This window comes from Lampris incognitus, chromosome 3, assembly GCF_029633865.1.
Source record: "Lampris incognitus isolate fLamInc1 chromosome 3, fLamInc1.hap2, whole genome shotgun sequence".
Lineage (NCBI taxonomy): Eukaryota > Metazoa > Chordata > Actinopteri > Lampriformes > Lampridae > Lampris > Lampris incognitus.
The window spans coordinates 53159441-53182500 of NC_079213.1; the positions used below are offsets into that span (position 1 = coordinate 53159441).

The window sequence follows — 23060 nt, forward strand, 5'->3', positions numbered from 1 at the left end:
CACGCCTATTCCTGACTGATCAGAACTTTTGTAATAAAGAATAATCAGACCTTATTTTTCATTTTGGGTTTATCCCGACATGCCACAATGATGGGTCAGTGACAGGATAACCAAACATGTAAACCATGGATAAAATATACACTACCGTTCAAAAGTTTGGGATCACCCAAACAATTTCGTGTTTTCCATGAAAAGTCACACTTATTCACCACCATATGTTGTGAAATGAATAGAAAATAGAGTCAAGACATTGACAAGGTTAGAAATAATGATTTGTATTTGAAATAAGATTTTTTTTACATCAAACTTTGCTTTCGTCAAAGAATCCTCCATTTGCAGCAATTACAGCATTGCAGACCTTTGGCATTCTAGCTGTTAATTTGTTGAGGTAATCTGGAGAAATTGCACCCCACGCTTCCAGAAGCAGCTCCCACAAGTTGGATTGGTTGGATGGGCGCTTCTTTGAGCAGATTGAGTTTCTGGAGCATCACATTTGTGGGGTCAATTAAACGCTCAAAATGGCCAGAAAAAGAGAACTTTCATCTGAAACTCGACAGTCTATTCTTGTTCTTAGAAATGAAGGCTATTCCATGCGAGAAATTGCTAAGAAATTGAAGATTTCCTACACCGGTGTGTACTACTCCCTTCAGAGGACAGCACAAACAGGCTCTAACAGGTACTATTTAATGAAGATGCCAGTTGGGGACCTGTGAGGCGTCTGTTTCTCAAACTAGAGACTCTAATGTACTTATCTTCTTGCTCAGTTGTGCAACGCGGCCTCCCACTTCTTTTTCTACTCTGGTTAGAGCCTGTTTGTGCTGTCCTCTGAAGGGAGTAGTACACACCGGTGTAGGAAATCTTCAATTTCTTAGCAATTTCTCACATGGAATAGCCTTCATTTCTAAGAACAAGAATAGACTGTTGAGTTTCAGATGAAAGTTCTCTTTCTCTGGCCATTTTGAGCGTTTAATTGACCCCACAAATGTGATGCTCCAGAAACTCAATCTGCTCAAAGAAGTGCCCATCCAACCAATCCAACTTGTGGGAGCTGCTTCTGGAAGCGTGGGGTGCAATTTCTCCAGATTACCTCAACAAATTAACAGCTAGAATGCCAAAGGTCTGCAATGCTGTAATTGCTGCAAATGGAGGATTCTTTGACGAAAGCAAAGTTTGATGTAAAAAAAAATCTTATTTCAAATACAAATCATTATTTCTAACCTTGTCAATGTCTTGACTCTATTTTCTATTCATTTCACAACATATGGTGGTGAATAAGTGTGACTTTTCATGGAAAACACAAAATTGTTTGGGTGATCCCAAACTTTTGAACGGTAGTGTATGACGTGGAAAAACATATATACAGTGCATCCGTAAAGTATTCACACCCCTCCACTTTCCCCACATTTTGTTATGTTACAGCCTTATTCCAAAATGGATTAAATTCCTTTTTTTTCTCATCAATCTACATACAATACCCCATAATGACAAAGCAAAAAGGGTTTTGGAGAAATTTTTGCAAATTTATTAAAAATAAAAAACTGAAATATTGCATGTCCATAAGTATTCACACCTTTTACTCAGTACTTGGTTGAGGCACCCTTGGCAGCGATTACAGCCTCAAATCTTCTTGGGTATGAAGCTACAAGCTTGGCACACCTATATTTGGGGTATTTCTCCCATTCTTCTCTGCAGATCCTCTCGAGCTCTGTAAGGTTGGATGGGGAGCGTCGCTGCACAGCTATTTTCACGTCTTTCTAGAGATGTTCAATGGGGTTCAAGTCTGGGCTCTGGCTGGGCCATTCTAGGACATTCACAGACTTGTCCCAAAGCCACTCCTTCGTTGTCTTGGCTGTGTGCTTAGGGTCGTTGTCATGTTGAAAGGCAAACCTTCGCCCCAGTCTGAGGTCCTGAGCGCTCTGGAGCAGGTTTTCATCAAGGATCTCTCTGTACTGTACTCCATTCATCTTTCCCTCGATCCTGACTAGTCTCCCAGTTCCTGCCACTGAAAAACATCCCCACAGCATGATGCTACCACCACCATGCTTCACTGTAGGGATGGTATTAGCAAGGTGATGAGAGGTGCCTGGTTTCCTCCAGACGTGACGTTTGGATTCATGCCAAAGAGTTCAATCTTGGTTTCATCAGACCAGAGAATCTTGTTTCTCATGGTCTGAGAGTCCTTTAGGTCAGCGGTCCCCAACCTTTTTTGCGCCACGGACTGGTTTAATGTCAGACAATATTTTCACGGACCAGCCTTTAAGGTGTGGCGGATAAATACACAAAATAAAATGATACAACCAGCATAAAAACTGTGGTATTTTCTAAATATAATAATAAACGTGAATCCACTGTGTACTTGTATGCAACTTTATTAGCAGCGTCCTCGTAACATCGCGCCAACAACATAACATGAGTAACATCCTCTCTGCCCCCTAACACTCTCTGGTCGCCATGGTAACGTTTAAACATGCCTTCAAAATAAGATACAACACAAAAACAAATATAAATTGCATGAAAATACAACTCACCATAACACTAAATCAGTGGGAGCCCTGAGCTTGTTTCTCTGCAACGAGACGGTCCCATCTAGGGGTAATGGGACACACTGACACCCGAAGTGTGTTGCTTATGTCCAGTCTACTCCGTCATTTTGTTTTGGTTGCTGTCACTGCAGAAAATCCCGCTTCACACAAATAGGATGTCAGAAATGGCAACAGGGTTTTCAGTGCTGTTGTGGCGATCTCAGGGTATTCTGCCGTGACTTTAATCCAGAACACCGGCAGAGTTGTTGTCTCAAACATACTTTTAAGGCCGCCGCCATTTGCGATCTCCAGCAGTTGATCTTCTTCTTGCATTGACATGCTGGATTCACCTGGTTTGTTGACAAATGGGTTGCGGAACCATTCCGTGGCAGTTCGTGGGTCTTTTGTGGTTGGGAAGTAGCGCTCAAACTCTTTTAAAAGCAAAGACAGGTGATCGTGCACCAGCTGGGAGAATGAAGGCTCGGTCTCAGTCTCTTCCAAAATCCCCGCGAATGTTTGAAACATGTCAAATATACCTCTGTTCACGTGCCGTCCCCACAAATCCAGTTTGGCTTTAAATGCAGCTACTTTATCTGCCAACTTGAAGACAGTTGTCATTTCCCCCTGAAGTAACCGATTGAGTTCATTGAGCAGGTTGAATATGTCGCACAAGTAAGCGAGTTTTGCGACCCATTCCTCGTCACTGACATGTGCTGCCAGCGGTGACTTTTTTCTGAGAGAAATCTCTGCAGCGGCTCTCGTAATTCAAACACTCTGGCCAGCGATCTCCCTCGGGATAACCATCTTATTTCTGTGTATAAGATAAGGTGTCTGTACTCCGCGTCCATCTCCTCACAAAACTGCTCGAACAGTCGCAAGTTAAGGGCGCGTGCTCTGACGTGGTTAATAACTTTAACGACATCATTCTATACGCTGTTAAGTTCCGGTGGTATTTTTCGGCTAGCCAGCATTTCCTGGTGAATGACACAATGCGTAGACTCACATTCAGGTGCAACCTCCTTAATCCGAGTAGTTAAACCAGACAGCCGTCCAGTCATGGCAGCAGCTCCGTCTGTGCATATGCCGACACAAAAGGACCATTTCAGTTTTCCTGATATATAATCATCCAGCGACTTGAATAGTTCTATGGCTGTGGTTTTGGTTGGCAACGATAGTGCACATAACATATCCTCATGCACATCCTCCTGATAAAGATATCGCACATAAACAAGTAGTATTGCCTTGTTGTCAATATCTGTAGACTCATCAACCTGGAGTGCGTACCACAGTGATGTATTAATCCTCTCCAACAATTGTGTCTCAATGTCCTCTGCTATTTCCTCAATGTGCCGAGTGACGGTGCTGGCCGAAAGAGGCACCTGTGCTATCTTTTTAACCGCAGCCTCTCCTAGAAGTTCACGGCAAATGTCTTTAGTGGCGGGCAGGATCAATTCTTCACCAATGGTGAATGGCTTCTTAGCCTTAGCAATACGATTAGCCACCAAGTATGATGCTCTCAGTGCACTCGCATTTGTTGATGTGGTGGCCCTCAGTAATTGCTTCTGTCCTTCTTGTTCATGCTTTTTTATTTCAAAATACTCCGAAGGCTTGTCTTTTAATGCAGGGTGCTTGGTCTCCAAGTGGCGAAGCCGTTTTGAAGGCTTCATTGCCTCATTAGAGAGCCGGTCGCCACACATTATGCAGAGCGGGCTTGCTGCGTGGGAATCACCTGTCGCGATAAATCCATATTTTTAGTAGGACTCCTGGTATTGTCTGTTAAATGCAGCTTTCTTTTTCTTGGAAGTCGTAGGCTCTTCTGTCTCCTCACTGGGCCTTTTCCCCTTCGCAAAGAAACTTTCCAAAGACGTTTGTTTTTTACTCATTTTGCTAGCTTGTGGGTTTAATTTTTGCGGCAACGTATCACGTGACCGAGACAAGCGTCAAGAGTGAGTCATAGACGGATGTAACAGAGGGAATCCGGTCATTTTTCAAAATAAAACATCGTTCAGACTCAGATAATAAATAAAACGGAAATAATGTAAGTTATTTATTCTTTCCCTGCGGCCCGGTACCAAATGACCCATGGACTAGTACCGGTCCGCGGCCCGGGGGTTGGGGACTGCTGCTTTAGGTGCTTTCTGGCAAACTCCAAGCGGGCTGTCATGTGCCTTTTACTGAGCAGAGGCTTCCGTCTGGCCACTCTACCATAAAGGCCTGATTGGTGGAGTGCTGCAGAGATGGTTGTCCTTCTGGAAGGTTTCCCATCTCCACAGAGGAATGCTGGAGCTCTGTCAGAGTGACCATCGGGTTCTTGGTCATCTCCCTGACCAAGGCCCTTCTCCCCCGATTGCTCAGTTTGGCTGGGTGGCCAGCTCTAGGAAGAGTCCTGGTGGATCCAAACTTCTTCCATTTAGGAATGATGGAGACCACTGTGCTCTTCGGGACCTTCAAAGCAATAGAAATGTTTTTGTACCCTTCCCCAGATCTGTGCCTCGATACAATCCTGTCTTGGAGGTCCACAGACAATTCCTTTGACTTCATGGCTTGGTTTCTGCTCTCACATGCGCTGTCAACAGTGGGACCTTATATAGACAGGTGTGTGCCTTTCCATATCATGTCCAATCAATTGAATTTACTACAGGTGGACTCCAATTAAGATGTAGAAACATCTCAAGGATGATCAGTGGTAACAGGATGAACCAGAGCTCAATTTTGAGTGTCATAGCAAAGGGTGTGAATACTTATGTACATGCAATATTTCAGTTTTTTATGTTTAATAAATTTGCAAAAATTTCTACAAAACCCTTTTCACTTTGTCAATATGGGGTATTGTGTGTAGATTGATGAGGGGAAAAAAAAGAATTGAATCCATTTTGGAATAAGGCTGTAACATAACAAAATGTGGGGAAAGTGAAGGGGTGTGAATACTTTCCAGATGCACTGTACTTCACATATATTACTGCAATAAGTTCCATATTATTTTTAAAACATGATTTGGGGCATCTCACATTAGTTTGCATAATTGGTCAATGGCAAAAAATATAAAAGCATTCTAGGACATTTTAAAGTAAAATTACAGTGTGAGCCTGTGGGATAGCCTACATTTTACTAATATGACATGGGCCTGTTACTTTGACAACATTGCATGCTTTAGTGTGTTTGCAATGAGTCTTAGAGATGGCTTTGCTGTAAAAAAGTAGCCCAGCTAATGAGGATGTCTCCTGTCTGTGCAATCAATGCAATTCTTAATGTGTTCTGTCATCAATTATTTTGTTATTATTTGTCAAACACTGAGGCCGACTCTCCGCTCTCTACTTGGCAGGACACAATCTTTCAGCTAAGTGTGTGCACATTTATATGTGGGGGCAGGACTGATAGACAGATTGCAACTTGTTAATTAAAACTATTTTATTAGAATAAAAATTGAATATATCAAAGTAGTTGGCCGGACTTAATTAAGTATTTGGCTGTTATGCTGGCAGCCAACGCCTGAAGAAAGCTTGGGTGAAACCCATTATATTTGACTTAGACTGCCAACCCATCTGTACTAAAAACAAGTTGTGCTTTGCAAAAAGTGGGCATTATTTGGGATATTTGTCCTTTTTGATGCTTTTGGAGCTCTTGTAAGATTTAAATCCCTGACAAAATGGTAGAAGCTACAAAACAGGGTTCCGATCGAAGCTATGTTTCCAAACTGACATAGGACTAATCTACAAATATTTGTCATATACTTAATTTCTTTAATCCAAGAGATTAGGAAATCTAGTCATATCCATTGGTATATTATATATATAAAAAAGTTAACGCCGTAGTCCAACAGTTGTCCATTGGTAAACTATTCTGACCCCTCCCTTATTTTTAGCCAATGACATTGTAACCTGCACGACAGGGGAATGGGCCTATGCTTGCGCAGGGACAGTTTACAGTCTAATGTCTAAGTTCAGTGGAGATTGGTGTAGGTTTTTTTCTAGACCAGATTCTAGTACTCACCCCAAAGACAACACACACACTCGTGGGTATAGTTTACAATAAAAAAAAACAATTTATTTCAACAGTTCAAAGTAAAGTTATTTCAATATCAACACTAAATTAGATGTGTTATATATATATATATATTTTACTCTATTATACTTTTTAAAAGTTCTTCCTAATATTCTATTTATTGTCTATATCTATCTATATTCTATTTTATACCCTTCGAATATATTACTTATGCAGCCATATTCTACACTAACAAATTAAAGAAAATAATCCAAAATAAAGTATGAGTGCACTCAAAGAAAATAATAAAGAAAAGAAAAGGGGGAATGATTCAGTCTTCCAATCTGTGCAAGGTGCAATGTCCAGATCCTACCACAATCACAGAGGCAAGTTAATGTAGAGGCGATGATGATGAATCCAAATCCAGGGCGATGATGGGGGCAATCCAAAGGGGGTATCCAAGGGTTCCAAACGGTGTAGCAAGGGGGGTTGTTCGGGGTACAAAAAAAACCAGTCAGGATTCCAGCAGCGTACAAAACACAAGAGAAGAGAGTCTTCCTTCTTCCTTCAACAGGAGATCATCTGTCAAGGAAGCTTCATGGGAGGGATCTTTTTTTGTCGTAGTTCAATTGTCCTGTAGCTCAAATATCCGTAGTTCAAATATCAGTAATTCAAGTATCCATAGTCACAGTTGTCCGTATTTCTAAATATCCGTATTTCTCTTCTCTATTGTCGACGGCTGTTTGTATGGTTTAAACTCTGTAGCTAGTGTGCCTCCTAGAGGCTACTCGTGGAACTTACATACGTCACAGGGTACATGTAATCATGTGGGTTACATTCTCCCCCTCTAAACCGCATCAGTCTCTGCATGCGTCTAAACACTGTATGGTCTTGCAGAGGGCACTCTAGAAGAATCAGGGACATTTCTGCCCAAACTTTCGAAAAATGAGGCCATGGCTAGGACTAAAGGCCTTCCTAGTTCACCATAACAGAGTCTCTCAGGGGGATGTCTTTCTCTGATAGATCTTCTGATCGGTTCGCTCTCAGACGGGTTTCCGTCAGACAGATCAGCCTGGCCTGTCACACCAGTGGGCGGTGCACTCTCAGGTTCAAGTGGGTTGTTTTCAGGTGAATGTCCTTCAATAGGTCCAAATTGAGGTACAACAGTAGTAGATGATGCGGGGTCTCCCTCAGGTAAGTGTCTTCGAACAGGTTGAGAGAATTAATCTGTGACTACTTCTGTCTCACGCCCAATTGGTTTCTTTTCAAGTAACTGATTGTGAACAGACTCAGGGGTATGGGGTACTTCACTAAGGAGTGGACTATCAGATTGGGAGAACTCCGACGGACTTGGATTCAACCCGACTGGGTTCAACAGTTCCGTGGCACGTGCTAGAGGGGTGGCCTGTGTGGTTGTCCTAATGCTTTGGGGAAACCTTGTGGAGATCTGTGGATAGCAATCCTCATCCTCATCACTGCTGGGCATATCTGGGTCAACAATATTGTCATGCCTGGTCTGCTGCGAGACTGCTTCCCTGCGTCTCAGCCTCCTTGTTGGTAAGTTTGTTTCAGGTTCTGAGACTTTATCTGTAACAGGTAGAAAGCCGCAGGGCAGAAGAAGGTCTCTGTGAAGGGTACGGTGTGGACCTTCACCCTGTTCTTGCTTGACGACATACACCGGGCCATCTCCCATCCTCTTCACCACAGTATGGACTTCCTTTTCCCATCTGTCCGCAAGTTTATGTTTTCCTCTTAAATTGACATTCTTCACCAGGACTCTATCTCCGGGAACAAGTTCTGCGGCTCTGATCTTATTATCAAACCTGGCTTTATTCTTCTCTCCCATCTTCTTAGAGCTTTCAGAAGCAAGTGCATAGCTGTCTTGGAGGCGCTGTCGAAGATGTTTAACATACTCCGAATGCGACTTGAATCCAATTTGGTCTGGTGTAAGGCCTAGAACCAGATCAATGGGTAGTCTTGGCTGCCTACCAAACAACAATTCATATGGAGAGTAGCCTGTGGTGTCATTTTTCGTGCAGTTGTATGCATGGACTAGCGGTTTGACAAAGTCCCTCCAATGATATTTATCCTTGTCTTCTAGTGTCCCAAGCATGCTGAGAAGGGTCCTGTTAAATCTCTCGACAGGGTTTCCACGTGGATGGTATGGCGTGGTTCCGATCTTTTCGGTTCCAATCAGACAGCACAACTCCTTGATGGTGTGGGATTCAAAATCTCTCCCCTGGTCACTGAGAAGGCGACTTGGAAAACCATATTGTACAATGAAGTTTTTCCACAGTGTTTTGGCAACCGTATTCGCCTTTTGGTCTTTCGTGGGGATGGCAACGGCAAACTTGGTGAAGTGATCCGTGATGACGAGGATGTTTCTAGTGTCCTTACTATCAGGCTCAATACAGAGGTAATCCATACACACCAGTTCAAGGGGATAACTGGTCTGTATATTCTCCATATGAGCAGCATGCTGGGAATTGGCTTTCCGCCTCACGCATCTTTCACAAGTTCTACACTTCTGTTCAACAGACTGAAACATCTTTGGCCAGAAAAATCTGGAACGAACAAGATGAAGGACACGCTGAGCGCCAAGATGACCGACTTCATCATGAAGGCCTTGCAATGCTCTTTCTCTGTGGCTACTAGGCAGCACCAGCTGATAGATCTGATTCCCACGATTAAGACATTTCCTGAACAGTACTCCATCTATAAGCTCTAGTCTATTCCATTCTCTAAGGAGCAGCTTGACTTCTGCCAGTTCAGAGGACATCTCTTGAAAAGTGGGTTTTCGGTTTCCTTGAATGAAACTGATCACACGTCTGATAGATGGATCCTGTCTTTGAGACTGATACCAGTCATTGTGAGTCATTCCAGGGAGGGTGCCTTGTCAAGAGAACACAAAGTCATCAGGGATGGCAGCTAAGGATTCAGCAAGAATGGGGAGTTCTGGCTGCAAATAGTCAGCCAAAGTGGTCACAGAGTGGCGTTGACATAAAGCAAACAGCATGTCACCAGAAACATTTTTGCTTTCTCCATCCAAAACCCTTTGCTTCAGCTCTTCTATCCTCGCTTTCTCCTGCTTGAACTCATCTTCTTCTGACGGACTCTGAGGTCGCTGGACAACCCATCGGCGTCTTGATTGCTGATCCCAGCCCTATACTTTATGGTGAATCTGTAGGTTGATACAGCGGCTAACCAGCGATGTCCTGCTGCATCAAGCTTTGCTGTGGTCAACACATAAGTTAGGGGGTTATTGTCTGTTAAAACCTGAAATTCTGTTCCATAGAGGTAATCATGGAATTTCTCACAGATGGCCCATTTCAAGGCGAGGTACTCTTGCTTGTGGGCAGGATAGTTTTGTTCACTTCTGGATAGTCCTCTGCTGGCATAAGCTACAACCCTCAGCTTCCCATCGTGTTCCTGATAGAGCGCAGCACCGAGACCATCGCGGCTGGCATCAGTATGCAGGACGTAAGGAAGATTGGGATTGGCGAAGGCAAGAACAGGGGCCGAAGTCAGTTTATCTATGAGAGTTCTAAAAGCAACGTCACACTCTTAAGTCCACTCATTTCCAAAAGGTAAGGTGGGATTGATGGAAGTCTTGACCCTGTCCTTCTTGTAAATCTTCCCTCTTTTCCTTGGAGCAACATAGCCAGCAGTTAGAGCATTCAATGGCTTTGCTATTTTAGAGTACCCTTCCACAAAACGTCGGTAATATCCAGCAAATCCTAGGAAGCATTTGAGCTCTTTTCTGTTGGTGGGTTGAGGCCATTCTCTCAAAGCAGAGACTTTGCTTGGATCTGTGTGGACTCCATTGGCATCTACAACATGGCCAAGGTATTTAACAGAAGTCTGGAAAAAATGGCATTTTTCAGGGGACAACTTTAGGCCATAGTCTTTGAGCCGGTTCAACACTTCCATCAATCTGGCCTCGTGCTCTTCTAGTGTGTCAGAGAAGACAATCAGGTCATCCAGAAATACTAGTACTTCATTGAGATGCAGGTCTCCAACACATTTCTCCATCAATCTCTGAAAGGTGCTTGGTGCATTTGTCACACCTTGGGGCATACGATTAAACTCATAGAAGCCTAGAGGGCAGACAAAAGCGGTCTTGTGCTTATCTTCCTCTGCAACTTCTACTTGATAGTACCCTGACTTCAGATCCATGACAGAAAACCATTTGGCTCCACTAAGAGCAGAGAAGGTGTCTTCGATGTTGGGGGGAGCATAGGCATCTTTGATCGTTCTCATGTTCAGCTTCCTGAAATCTATGCAGAGTCTTATTGCACCATTCTTCTTCTTGACAACTACAATGGGGGAAGCAAATGGAGACTCTGACTCGGGAATAATTCCAGCGTCTAGCAGCTCTCTTAGATGTTGTTTGACAGCTTCTCTGTCAGAGGGATGAATGGGTCTGGGTCGCTCTCTAAAAGGGGCCTCATCCTGGAGTCGGATGCGATGTTTTACTGCAGTCGTATGACCATGAGACAAGTCATCAACAGCAAACACCTCTGGCATGCTCTTCAGCTGGTGTGTGATCCGTTTTTTCCACTCTTCTGGAATGGGGGAATCTTCCAAATCAAAGTTGGTGGTGTTACTTTGAGACTGAGGGATGTCAGGCACAGTCATATTTTGGGATTCAGACGGCATCACATACTGTGCTACCATCATTTCAGCTATCACCTGCCTTGGATGCAGTGTGACACTACGATCAGTCACATTTCTGAGAATGACAGGAATCTTGTTTAAAGATCGAAGTGGAGTTTCTATCAAGGAATTTTCAACGAACACTCCACCAGGTAAGGAAACGGTTTCAGGGGATTCGACCACGAAAAGGGAACGTGGGAAATGTTTCTTCACTCTGACATCTCCAAAGACAGACACTTTTCTTCCTGGTGGAATGGTGACAGGATGGCGGCCATGCAACTTAACATGATTGGTGGAAATCTCTTCCTGATGACTTAGGGCAACATGCTGGAACAGCAAGATACAGTCACTATTGATATTGGGCCTTTGTAAGAATTCTCTTCCATGCTTTTCTATGCCACCTTCATATAATCTGTCAAGGACACTGGTTCCAATCAATAGGGGAATCTGAGTGTTAAAATGGCAATTTGGCACAATGAGAACTAATGAAGAGACCTGTTCAGCTACGCCAGTGATGCTGCTGGGGAAGGAGATGAGGGCTTGGATATAACCCTGGTAAGAAACATGTTGGCCACCTGCACCTTCTATCTGGAAAAGAGTCTGAATGGGCTGGATGGGGAGGAACGATAAGTGGTTCAAGTAGAATGTCTCTGAAATGGTTGTTACTTGGGAACCGGTGTCAAGGATTGATTCACATTCTATTCCTTCAATGGAGACAGATGCAGTGCAGCGTGGCCCTACAAGTTCACAGGGAAGGGATTGGCTATTTTGGTATCTTTGTCTGTATCTATTTTTTCTTGTCTGGGTTCTATTCATAATATCATTAATGGGTTTGGGACTCTTATGCTGGTACTTAGCTCCTGAACGTCCCGAAACAGGAGCTGCTACTAGTTTAAAGGCATGGAGGTGAAGGTATGCGTATTCCTGTGAGCTTCACGTTTTTGTCTCAGCTCGGTGTTCTTTTGATGGACAAGAACGGGGTTGGGGGCACTCACACAGTGGGCAGCAATGTGACCATCTCCACCACATTTAAAGCAGAACCATGGCTTGGGAAAACGAGGTGTGTAAATTCGAGGTGTGGAGGCATTCGTGACCATGCAGCTGGTTTCAATCTGAGTTCTGTTTGGCTGTGGTTCTTCCTTGATGGACAGGGTTGCAATTTGTTTCTTTAACTCAGCTACCTCATCGCGGAGTTTCTGTGTGTCTTCATTTTTGTTTTCGGCTGGGGCTTCGATTCCATAAACAGTGTGGGCATGCACTGAAGCTTTTGAGCTCCCTAGATGTTTCTTCATCCTATCTAGTTTAGCTGAACGACGGCCTTCTTCTGTCCTAAGCTGATGAAGCAATTCAGGAAATGAGGATGGGCTATTTTTTTTCTGTTCAAGCTGAAGACCTAAAATCAACGAGTGGTCCCAGCATCCTCTGCAGAACTGTCTTATTAAGTGTTTTTCTGAATCTACAAGTGAAGCTCCCCCTCTAGAGATGACTTTAGTGAGGAGGGTCTGAAGTCTGAACAAATAATCAGATGGCTTCTCTCCAGAATTCTGGTTTGCACTCAAGAATGCAGCAAAAAGCTCTTCTCCATCTTCTACGACTCCAAAGGCTGATTCGATGTGGTTTACGTACGCAACAGGGTTTGCATTGACACCAAGTGGTTTCACCATGTCAGAAGCTGGACCAACCAAACTCTCTAGAACCTTTCTGATTTTTTGTGAATCGGTGACATAGGTGTCACTTAGAAGCAGCTCAACTTGAGTTCTCCAAGCTTCATAATCTACTTCCCCATTTGGCTTTGGAAGCCTACCTGAGAAGGTTCGAATTTTACTTGGGCTACTGTATGGTTGTGTTGACTCATTCTTAATAACATGTTCTACTACTATGTTCTGGATACTCGGGGGACTAATGATGTCTCCTTCAAGGCTCATTGAATTACGCACGGATGAGTGTGTGGTTGGAGCACGGTGAATGTCAGATATAGATGGCCGTCTGTTACATTCTTGGGTCATGCTAGGCATGTGCTCAACATCAATGTTAGGCTGAGTGTCCTGCATAGGGCTGTGATCCGGTAAAGACGTGTTGTCAGTTTTCTGTGATGCTGTAGACCGAATGCGTCTCAGTTCATTTTCTAAGATGGAGGCATAGCCTGACATGGCACTACCACCAATAGCGCTGAGTTCTTCGAGATATTGCTGGGCTAAGTCTTTGCCTATTTCCTCTTGACATATTTGTCTAATTGTTCTGACATTCCATAGAGTAGTTGGATCAACAGGGCTAGGTATAAGGCCAAGGGTATCTGGGGTTATCCTGGTGATTGACTTTTCACACTCAAATTCTATTATTACCCTACCATTAGGTTGGTTGGGCTCATCCGTAACTCTGATGCAGGATGAGATCTTCCCATGTTGTTCGAAGAAGCTTATTATCGTTTCGGCAGAGCTCATTTCATTGACACCTTCAACTAATAAGCAGTTTTGTCCATGGACTTTATACTGATTGCAAAGATCCATATTGACTGTGTTATTTTCAAAAATAAATAAATATATAATCAAGTATTTTATAGAGAGGTGTGGTCAGTGGGGTAGTATATGGCCTGAAACGCTAATTAACCAATCTCCTGGCTGGCTCGCCAACTTTCTGTAACCTGCACGACAGGGGAATGGGCCTATGCTTGCGCAGGGACAGTTTACAGTCTAATGTCTAAGTTCAGTGGAGATTGGTGTAGGTTTTTTTCTAGACCAGATTCTAGTACTCACCCCAAAGACAACACACACACTCGTGGGTATAGTTTACAATAAAAAAAAAACAATTTATTTCAACAGTTCAAAGTAAAGTTATTTCAATATCAATACTAAATTAGATGTGTTATATATATATATATATATATATATATATATATATATATATATATATTTTACTCTATTATACTTTTTAAAAGTTCTTCCTAATATTCTATTTATTGTCTATATCTATCTATATTCTATTTTATACCCTTCGAATATATTACTTATGCAGCCATATTCTACACTAACAAATTAAAGAAAATAATCCAAAATAAAGTATGAGTGCACTCAAAGAAAATAATAAAGAAAAGAAAAGGGGGAATGATTCAGTCTTCCAATCTCTGCAAGGTGCAATGTCCAGATCCTACCACAATCACAGAGGCAAGTTAATGTAGAGGCGATGATGATGAATCCAAATCCAGGGCGATGATGGGGGCAATCCAAAGGGGGTATCCAAGGGTTCCAAACGGTGTAGCAAGGGGGGTTGTTCGGGGTACAAAAAAAACCCAGTCAGGATTCCAGCAGCGTACAAAACACAAGAGAAGAGAGTCTTCCTTCTTCCTTCAACAGGAGATCATCTGTCAAGGAAGCTTCATGGGAGGGATCTTTTTTGTCGTAGTTCAATTGTCCTGTAGCTCAAATATCAATAATTCAAGTATCCATAGTCACAGTTGTCCGTATTTCTAAATATCCGTATTTCTCTTCTCTATTGTCGACGGCTGTTTGTATGGTTTAAACTTTGTAGCTAGTGTGCCTCCTAGAGGCTACTCGTGGAACTTACATACGTCACAGGGTACATGTAATCATGTGGGTTACAACATCATATTTCTATTTTAATTTAATTTCTATTTTATTAGCTGAGCTTGCATGTTTTTGGCCACAGAGATTGGACAACAATGCTTGAAGTTTGTATGGTTGTTTGAAGGGGGTATGTAAGGTGACCAGCTAAGTTAATACTTCCCTCTGGCAAGAGGTTAAGGTCTATAAAAACCAGAACCTCGCGCCACAAGAATGGCTTCTTCCCCACAGCAGTAGGCATTTCCAACAAGCCCAAAGACACTCAAAGATTTTGACACTACCCCCCCCCTCTTCAAACCACGACATGACATATACCTGCACACATACTCATATGCACACACAGTGCAATATATGTCCTACTGTGCTCTCTGTACATGGACACTTTGCATAAAGCCCGCACTAACATGTAACTAATGCTTATTCTGCAACAACTCATTCTGAAAATAACTTATTACAAAATTCTCACTTAAAATTTGAAAATAGAGTACTTGCCATATTCCCAGTATTTCCACATTATTGCACCTTATTTCACCCATTTTTAATTATTTTTATTTTGTCTTGTATTTAAATCTTATTATTCTTTTAACTTTTACCTTACTGTTGCTGTTAATTTTTTTCTTCATGCACCAACATACCAAGTCAAATTCCTTTTATCTTCTTGAACTACTTGAAAATAAATATGATTTTGAGTCTGTTCCACAAGTACGTTCAAGTAAAAGTCATGGAAAAATTATTTCCATCAAAGAAGAACCCTAAATAACCAACTGGGGCTCATTTGCCTAGTCCACTGTTTGACATTGCTACAGATACTACCACAGAAGCCTTTAAATGTTAAGTGTCCTGTAAGATTAGAGTGGCCATTTGTTGTTTAAACCAGAGGCTAAGTGGGTACGGTGTGTCTCGCCATGTCTATGGTAACATGAAATGAAACGTTGTTCTAAACAGTTAAATTTCAAAACCATTTTCATTTGGAAATTATACTTCATATGAGACTGGACATTCAAAATCACTGCATACTGTTTATTTACACTGGTGCTCATATAGGCAATAAACAACCAGAGAAGACAAGTATAGGCTGTACATGAAACCTGGACCCATATAAGATATGATACATATGCCTTATAAAGTGCATTTACCTAACTTCTTCTGGAGAAAATACAGTAATGCCTTAATCACTCAACACCTGTCCCAGGCTGGTGAACACACTGAAACGGAGCTAACCGCGCTCAACATGTCCGCCATGCTCCGGTGTTACACCAAACTCTGTGACCCATCATGTATGTGACCCTGCCCTCAAAACGCGCTATTTTCACCGTGCCCTTTGATGCTAGTCAATCCATATTTTAACCACACCAAAGCCACGTCAAAAATTAACCATCTCCAACAGAATGCCCAATCTTAGCCATTTCTAACGTGATTTGACTGAAGTATCCCGTGTGAAATAGCGTGTTTGAAAAGCGTGGTCACATAATCTGACGGATCCGCGTTCCGCACAAGACGGGTGGTGTCGCGCGCCCTCCCGCTCAAACCTCCGTAAGCCTCGCTGGTTAAGGCGCCGAGCAGAATGTATGAGACGCTGCTCTCTCTCTCTATGTAGCCAAGCAGCGCACACCATTAACGCTTATCAGCGACAACGTTTTAGTTATCGGACGTTTGCTTCTACACCACAACGACAATATTATGTTTGGACAATGAGCTCCGTGGGTACATAAGGAAATTCGCTACTGAAGATATTTTATTGTGGGTTATTTGCAATTATTGCTTGCGTACCGCGACTTGTTAGCTTTGTTTTGGACTCCATTAGACCTAGCGTCTCTGTTGGGTGGGCCATATTTATAATCTGCTACGTTGGGTGGGTCGTTATTTACAATGTTATTTTAGACACCAGCGGGCAGGTAAAAATCGGCATGGCGGCGCTCAGCTCACCTCTCTGGTCGTCACCTCTTCCTTCTCGGACACTTTGACCATCAACCGGTCGTTCTCCAGCTCCAGAGCTCGTACCCGGTCGATGTAGACCGCAAGCCTGTCGTTCAAGTGCTGCAGCTCCTGTTTCTCCTGCAGGCGGGAGATGCGGGTCGGGGAGAGAGGAGTCGAGGCCGCCGGCCGACCCGCTTCACGGCTAGGGGTAGCAGTCGCCATAACAGCAGGAATCTTTATCCGATCCGAGGATTGCCTTTCTCTCTTTCTTCTTTCTTTTCTTCGAACGCTCAGCAGTTCCCAACGTTGCACAGTTGTGATTCCCTGAAGCTCTAAACGAACCGACGGTGTAAAACAGCGCTGACCGCAACAGACGGGATAAGTTAATAGCGTCAGTACCTTGACACACGCGGGACAGAGTAGTAATCTCTCAATGGTAGAACGCAAAGATGGCCGACGCGGCTCACGCGGACCGCGCCAAAAGGGCAACCGACTTCCGGTCGCTGTGAATCTTCTTCTTTCAGTTTTAAAAGCAGATTACATCCGTCAACTGTACACACGCGCCATCTATTGTACTAAAAACAAAAACTAACAAAACAATAATTTTCGCTAACTTCCATGGCGACAGGCATGGGCGCAAGTCCGTGAATACTGGCATGGCGTCCAGCGCCGTCCATACCTGTCCCCCGGCCACAGGGTTTGTGTTGTGCCAAATCATTATGCGGATTGACAAGACCGCCATCGGTGCTGTCACAGGGTACCGATGGAAACTGTCCGGCCCCTGGGAAACAGAACAAGCCGAAAGAAGAAGATTTTTCGCTAATTTTCACTCCTGACTTTTTCAGAAAATCTTTTAAAATTCAGTATTTTCTGCCATCATCTCCTAATTCCAGTAATAATTTAAAAGTAAATTGTGGTCGACTTCTTCGTCCTCTCAGAACCATCAATTTATCAAGCATATGAATCCCAAAGATCGAACAAAGCATATATCCTCATTTAACCTGAAGGTGGAGGTAAAGGTTATCTTTACTTCCACTTTTAGACACACTAGGACACGGTGATCTAGATCGAAAGGAAGCAATACGCTTGTTTTTGTGTTTTTTATCGGGGGACATTAATGGCAGTGTCTCTTTGTTCTGTATACTGTGACGTGTGCTTGTGTGAAACAGATTTGCGTGACCGTGGGTCCTCGCGCCGGTAGCGGTTTGTGCGCGCCAGCGTGTCGTCATCAACCCGCGTTGTAAAGTAAGTGGCGCGGCTCTATGATGTCATCCGAGCGCTGTGTGCGCGCTTGTCATCAGGGAGCGAATCTCCTTTATGTATAGTTGCGGCGCGGATTAATCAAGCGCGTTTGAGTTGGAAATCGGTCATAACCGTCCAATATTTCTCACTGCATGAAATTGGTCCTGCTATTAAGAATAGTATTAAGAGCATTTTAATCACCGTTCTTTGTTGAGGAAAGTATTCCCGTTTCCCACAGAATTTAAGAGAGCGTGTGAGCTATCCTAATCATAGCCTGTTGGGAGTCCCCAGAAGATGGCGCTCAGGTGGAGGTAAAAATAGATCCCCTAGGGGAAGAGATGCACCGCGCCCATTTGGCAACAACGAGTTTATCAAATGATATCGTTATATCGAGATGGATAATGTTTATGACTGACCTCATGCAGTCACACAAGCTACAAGCAAAACAGATGCCCTGTCCGCAGGAGCCAGTCATTGTAACTTGACGCTTTTTGGCAGCTGGGAAAAATGCAACAAGAATCATCAGTGAAACTTTATAATTACCCTTACAGCACGAAAATACGCAGATTCATTAATTTACCCACCACTCAATTTGAATTAATACAAAAAAAGAAGCATTTATGCAAATTGCTAGTTTGCCTGGATTTGTAGGTGTCATAGCTGCGGCGCATTAAGATCATTGCCCCAAGCGCAAATGAGGACTTGCGTCACTTTTCTCAGGGATGCTGGACTGTAGGTGGCGATAATGCTCCATCTGGTTGCAATTCGCCATTAATCCAGCAGAAGAAGCAGCAGCAGCAGCAGCAGAAGAAGAAGAAGAAGGAGAGGAGGATTTTTTTAAAAGATTGTTTTTAATCAAGACTTCCAATATACAAACACATCAAACAAAGCCAGTATGCTCTGTAACAACAGAGTAGCTAAGAACAGTACATCAAACATGTCAAAGACAATGAGGACAAAACAAGCGAACAGAAATAATAAATTAAAAAGATAAAATAAATACAATAAAATAAAATAGGACAATGTGGAGTTAGAAAACAACGAGACAGGAGACGTGAGAGTAGACGTAGTCGAGGTAGTTTACTAGCTCCAACTTTACATGTCATATATTCGACAACGACACTGAACTCTCTGGACCGGAAGCGGAAGTGCATTCTCTCTTAGGTGAATGTCTCTAGTTATATAGATGTGGGTCACCACACAGGCCCCCCCAGAATTCACCTACACAAAACAATGCAAAACAGCAAAAGCGCAACTCATGAACATAAAAATAGACTCTACAACAGAACAGTCAATGACATAGTGCAAAGTCACGGGGAAAACAAGTGACGAGTCGGGGGGTGGACCCTGCGGCCATAACGGCTGCGCTTCACAGGAGGGGAAACAGATGGGGCCGAAACCCGGGCCATAGGCGGGGCCGAAGCAGGAACAGAGGCAGGTGCCGGGGCCGACCTAGGAGGGCGTCCCCGCCGCGGGGGTAGGGCCAATTGCATTGGCTCCCCAATGTCCAAGTGAGCAGGCTTGAGACGGTCTATAGCGACCCGCTCCGGCCTGCCCCCCATGTCCACCACAAAGTTCTTATCCCCCGCCTCCAGGACGCGGAAGGGCCCGTCGTATGGGGGCTGCAGCGGGGACCGATGGCTGTCGTGCCTAATGAAGACGTACCTCGCCGATGGCAGATCCTTGGGGACGTAGGACCGGGGGAGGCAGTGTTGAGACATCGGAACGGGAGCGAAGGCACCGGCAGCGCTCCGGGACGCACTGAGGTGAGAGGCGGCCGACCAGGGTGTCGTAGCATCCGGAAGAAACTCCCCCGGAACTCGCAGGGGCTGGCCATACACCAGCTCAGCGGAAGAGGTCTGGAGGTCTTCCTTCGGGGCCGAACGCAGGCCGAGCATGACCCATGGGAGCCGGTCCATCCAGTCGCAGCCAGTGAGGCTTGCCCGCAGAGCGGCTTTCATGTCCCGATGGAACCGCTCACAAAGTCCGTTGCTCTGCGGGTTGTACGCCGTAGTGCGGTGGATCTTCATCCCCAGGTGCTCAGCGACCGCCGTCCAGAGCTCCGAGGTAAACTGGGAGCCCCGGTCGCTCGTGATGTCACCCGGTGTGCCGAAACGGGCCACCCAGCAGCCGATGAACGCCCGTGCTACCTCTGCTGCCGTCGTGGAGGACAAGGGAATAGCCTCTGGCCACCTGGTGGCCCTGTCCACAATAGTGAGGAGGAACGTATAACCACGGGAGGGGGGCAGGGGACCCACCAGGTCAACATTGACGTGGTCAAACCGCCTCTCTGGAACCACAAACGGCGCCAAAGGGGCCTTGGTATGGCGGTGCACCTTGGCGCGTTGGCACGCCACACAAGAGCCGGCCCAGGCTCTAACATCCTTACGGAGCCCAGGCCAAACAAACTTGACGCTCACCAATTTGGTCGAGGCCTTCACTCCCGGGTGGGAAAGGCCGTGGACGGTGTCGAAAACTCGGCGCCGCCAGGAAGTAGGCACCAGGGGGCGCGGTTGACCGGTGGAGATGTCACAGAGGAGGGTGGTGTTGGCCGCGTCGAACGTCACGTCCTCCAGCCGTAGCGCCGTAGGGGTCGACCGGTAGTCTTGAACGGTCGCGTCCTTGGCTTGGTCCGCTGCCATAGCGGCGTAGTCGAGTCCCAAGTGAACGGCGTTAACAACCGCCCGTGAAAGGCAGTCGGCGACGGAGTTATCCTTGCCCGACACGTGTTGTATGTCCGTGGTAAACTCGGAAACCGCCGCGAGATGACGCTGCTGACGCCCAGACCACGGTTCTGAGGTTTTGGCCATACAGAACGTCAGCGGTTTGTGGTCCACGAAAGCGGTGAACTGTCGGTCCTCCAATAGGAACCTAAAGTGTCTGGTTGCGAGGAAGAGACCCAGTAGTTCCCTATCAAAGGTGCTGTATTTGCGCTCGCTCTCACGGAGTTGTTTACTGAAGAACGCCAACGGCTGCCAGCCACCCCCCCCCACCCACTGCTCACACACGGCCCCCACGGCGTAGTCGGCACGGGGCAGGAAACGGTTATAAAAGTTCACCATGCCCAGGAATTCCTGCAGCGACTGTACAGTGCGGGGGCGGGGGAACATGGTGACAGCCTCAACCCTGGCAGGGAGGGGAACGGCCCCCTGTGGAGTGATGTGGTGCCCAAGGAAGGTGATGGACGACTCCCCGAACTGACACTTAGCTGGGTTGATGATGAGGCCGTGTTCGCTGAGCCTGTCGAACAGCTGTCTGAGGTGCGTCATGTGTTCCTCCGCCGACGCGCTGGCCACGAGGATGTCGTCTAAGTACACAAACAAAAATGGCATGTCGCGGAGCACAGAATCCATAAGGCGCTGAAACGTCTGCGCCGCCCCTTTAAGGCCGAAAGGCATACGTAAGAACTCAAAGAGCCCAAAGGGTGTGATGACAGCCGTTTTTGGGACATCCAGTGGGTGGACCGGCACTTGGTGATACCCCCGCACTAAGTCGATTTTGGAATGGATGGCAGCGCCCGCCAGGTGGGTAGAAAAATCTTGTATGTGCGGTATGGGGTACCGGTTGGGGGTCGTGGCATTGTTTAGGCGACCATGTCCCCGCACGGGCGCCAACCCCCGTCGGCCTTAGTAACCATGTGAAGAGGGGAAGCCCACGGGCTGTCAGAACGGCGGACAATGCCGAGGCGCTCCATAGTCGAAAACTCCTCCCTGGCTATTGCGAGCTTGGCCGAGTCGAGGCGTCGGGCCCGGGCGTAAACTGGGGGGCCCACTGTGGTGATATGATGTTCCACGCCGTGCTTGGCCACCGCCGAGGAGAAGGTGGGTGTGGTGAGCTCGGGGAAATTTGCGAGCAGGCGTTGGTATGGATCCCCGGGGGAGAGTGTGTTAGCGAGGCACAGCGCTCCAGCCCCCCCCAAGCGTGCAGGGGTATGACGCAAAAGAGACGGCATCAATCATGCGACAGTTTTTAACATCCACCAGCAGGTTGAAAGCACAGAGGAAATCCGCACCTAGGAGCGGGGTGGATACAGCAGCCATCACAAAGTTCCAGCCGAAACGTCGGCCGCCAAAACACACGTCCACATGTCTGATACCGTACGTCCGAATGGACGTGCCGTTGGCGGCGTCCATCTGGGGGCCGTGACTGTCGGTCAACGTGTCCACAGCTTGTGCTGGTAGTATGCTGCGTTGAGCGCCAGAGTCAACCAGCAGCCGTCGGCCCGACAAGGAGTCTCTGATGAACAACAGCTTGCAGTCACGGCCGGCGCCCATAGCCGTTAATGAGCGCCGGCCTTGGCGTTTCCCTGAACCCTGTAACTGCAGGGTTTGCGACACTGTTTTGCTTTTGCCCCAAACCTGGCATGGTAATAACACAGCCCGTCGTCAGGTTGGCGGCAGGCTGTCACCGCAGCCGCGGTGTCCATATAGTCGTACACAGGTGGTGGTGGGGCGGTCTGGTGGGGTAGCAGGGCATGCACAAACTGTTGCCGGTTGGCCAGGAAAACCCTGTCTGCTTCAGCAGCCAGAGAACGGTAGTCCTTGGAGGCGGCGAGAGGAGAACTGGCCAGTGCTGTGCGTACAGGCGTGGGGAGCTGCCTCAGAAAAATGTGTGTGAAAAGAAAGGCCGGATCAGCCGATCCCAGCACAGACAGCAATTTTTCCATTAACTCAGACGGTTTGCCGTCGCCGAGGCCATTCAGGGACAGTAAACGGTATGCCTTCTCCAGCTCCGACAGTTCAAATAGTTTCAGGAGGAATGTCTTTATAGCATCGTACTTGCCAGCAGCTGGCGGAGCTTCCAACAGTGTCATTGCTCGCGCCGTTGTCGATGCGTCTAACGCCGCCACTACGTGGAAGTACTGCGTTGCATCCTGCGTTATCCCTCTCAGCTGGAACTGGGCTTCTACATGTTGAAACCACGGCCGTGGATTATGCTGCCAAAAGTCGGGTAGCTTCACAGTAGCGGCGTAAATGCTAGCGTTAGCAATAGCCATGTTGTTAGCACCGGCGTCTTCGTTGTCAGACATACTCGTATTAGTAGTTCGATCACGTCGGGGTCACCAATGTGGAGTTAGAAAACAACGAGACAGGAGACGTGAGTAGACGTAGTCGAGGTAGTTTACTAGCTCCAACTTAGCATGTCATACATTCGACAACGACAC

General features: G+C 45.8%; 1 protein-coding gene across 1 annotated transcript in view; it reads right to left on the reverse strand.

Annotated features, from left to right (window-relative positions):
* The window catches only part of lmnb2 (lamin B2), a 46580-nt gene extending 29489 nt beyond the window's left edge, over positions 1-17091 (reverse strand). The window contains exon 1 of the mRNA XM_056278068.1: positions 16664-17091. Coding sequence (XP_056134043.1) covers positions 16664-16876 — 213 coding nt within the window. The 5' untranslated portion in view covers positions 16877-17091. The remainder of the gene's footprint in view (positions 1-16663) is intronic.
* Between the last annotated feature and the right edge of the window lie 5969 nt (positions 17092-23060).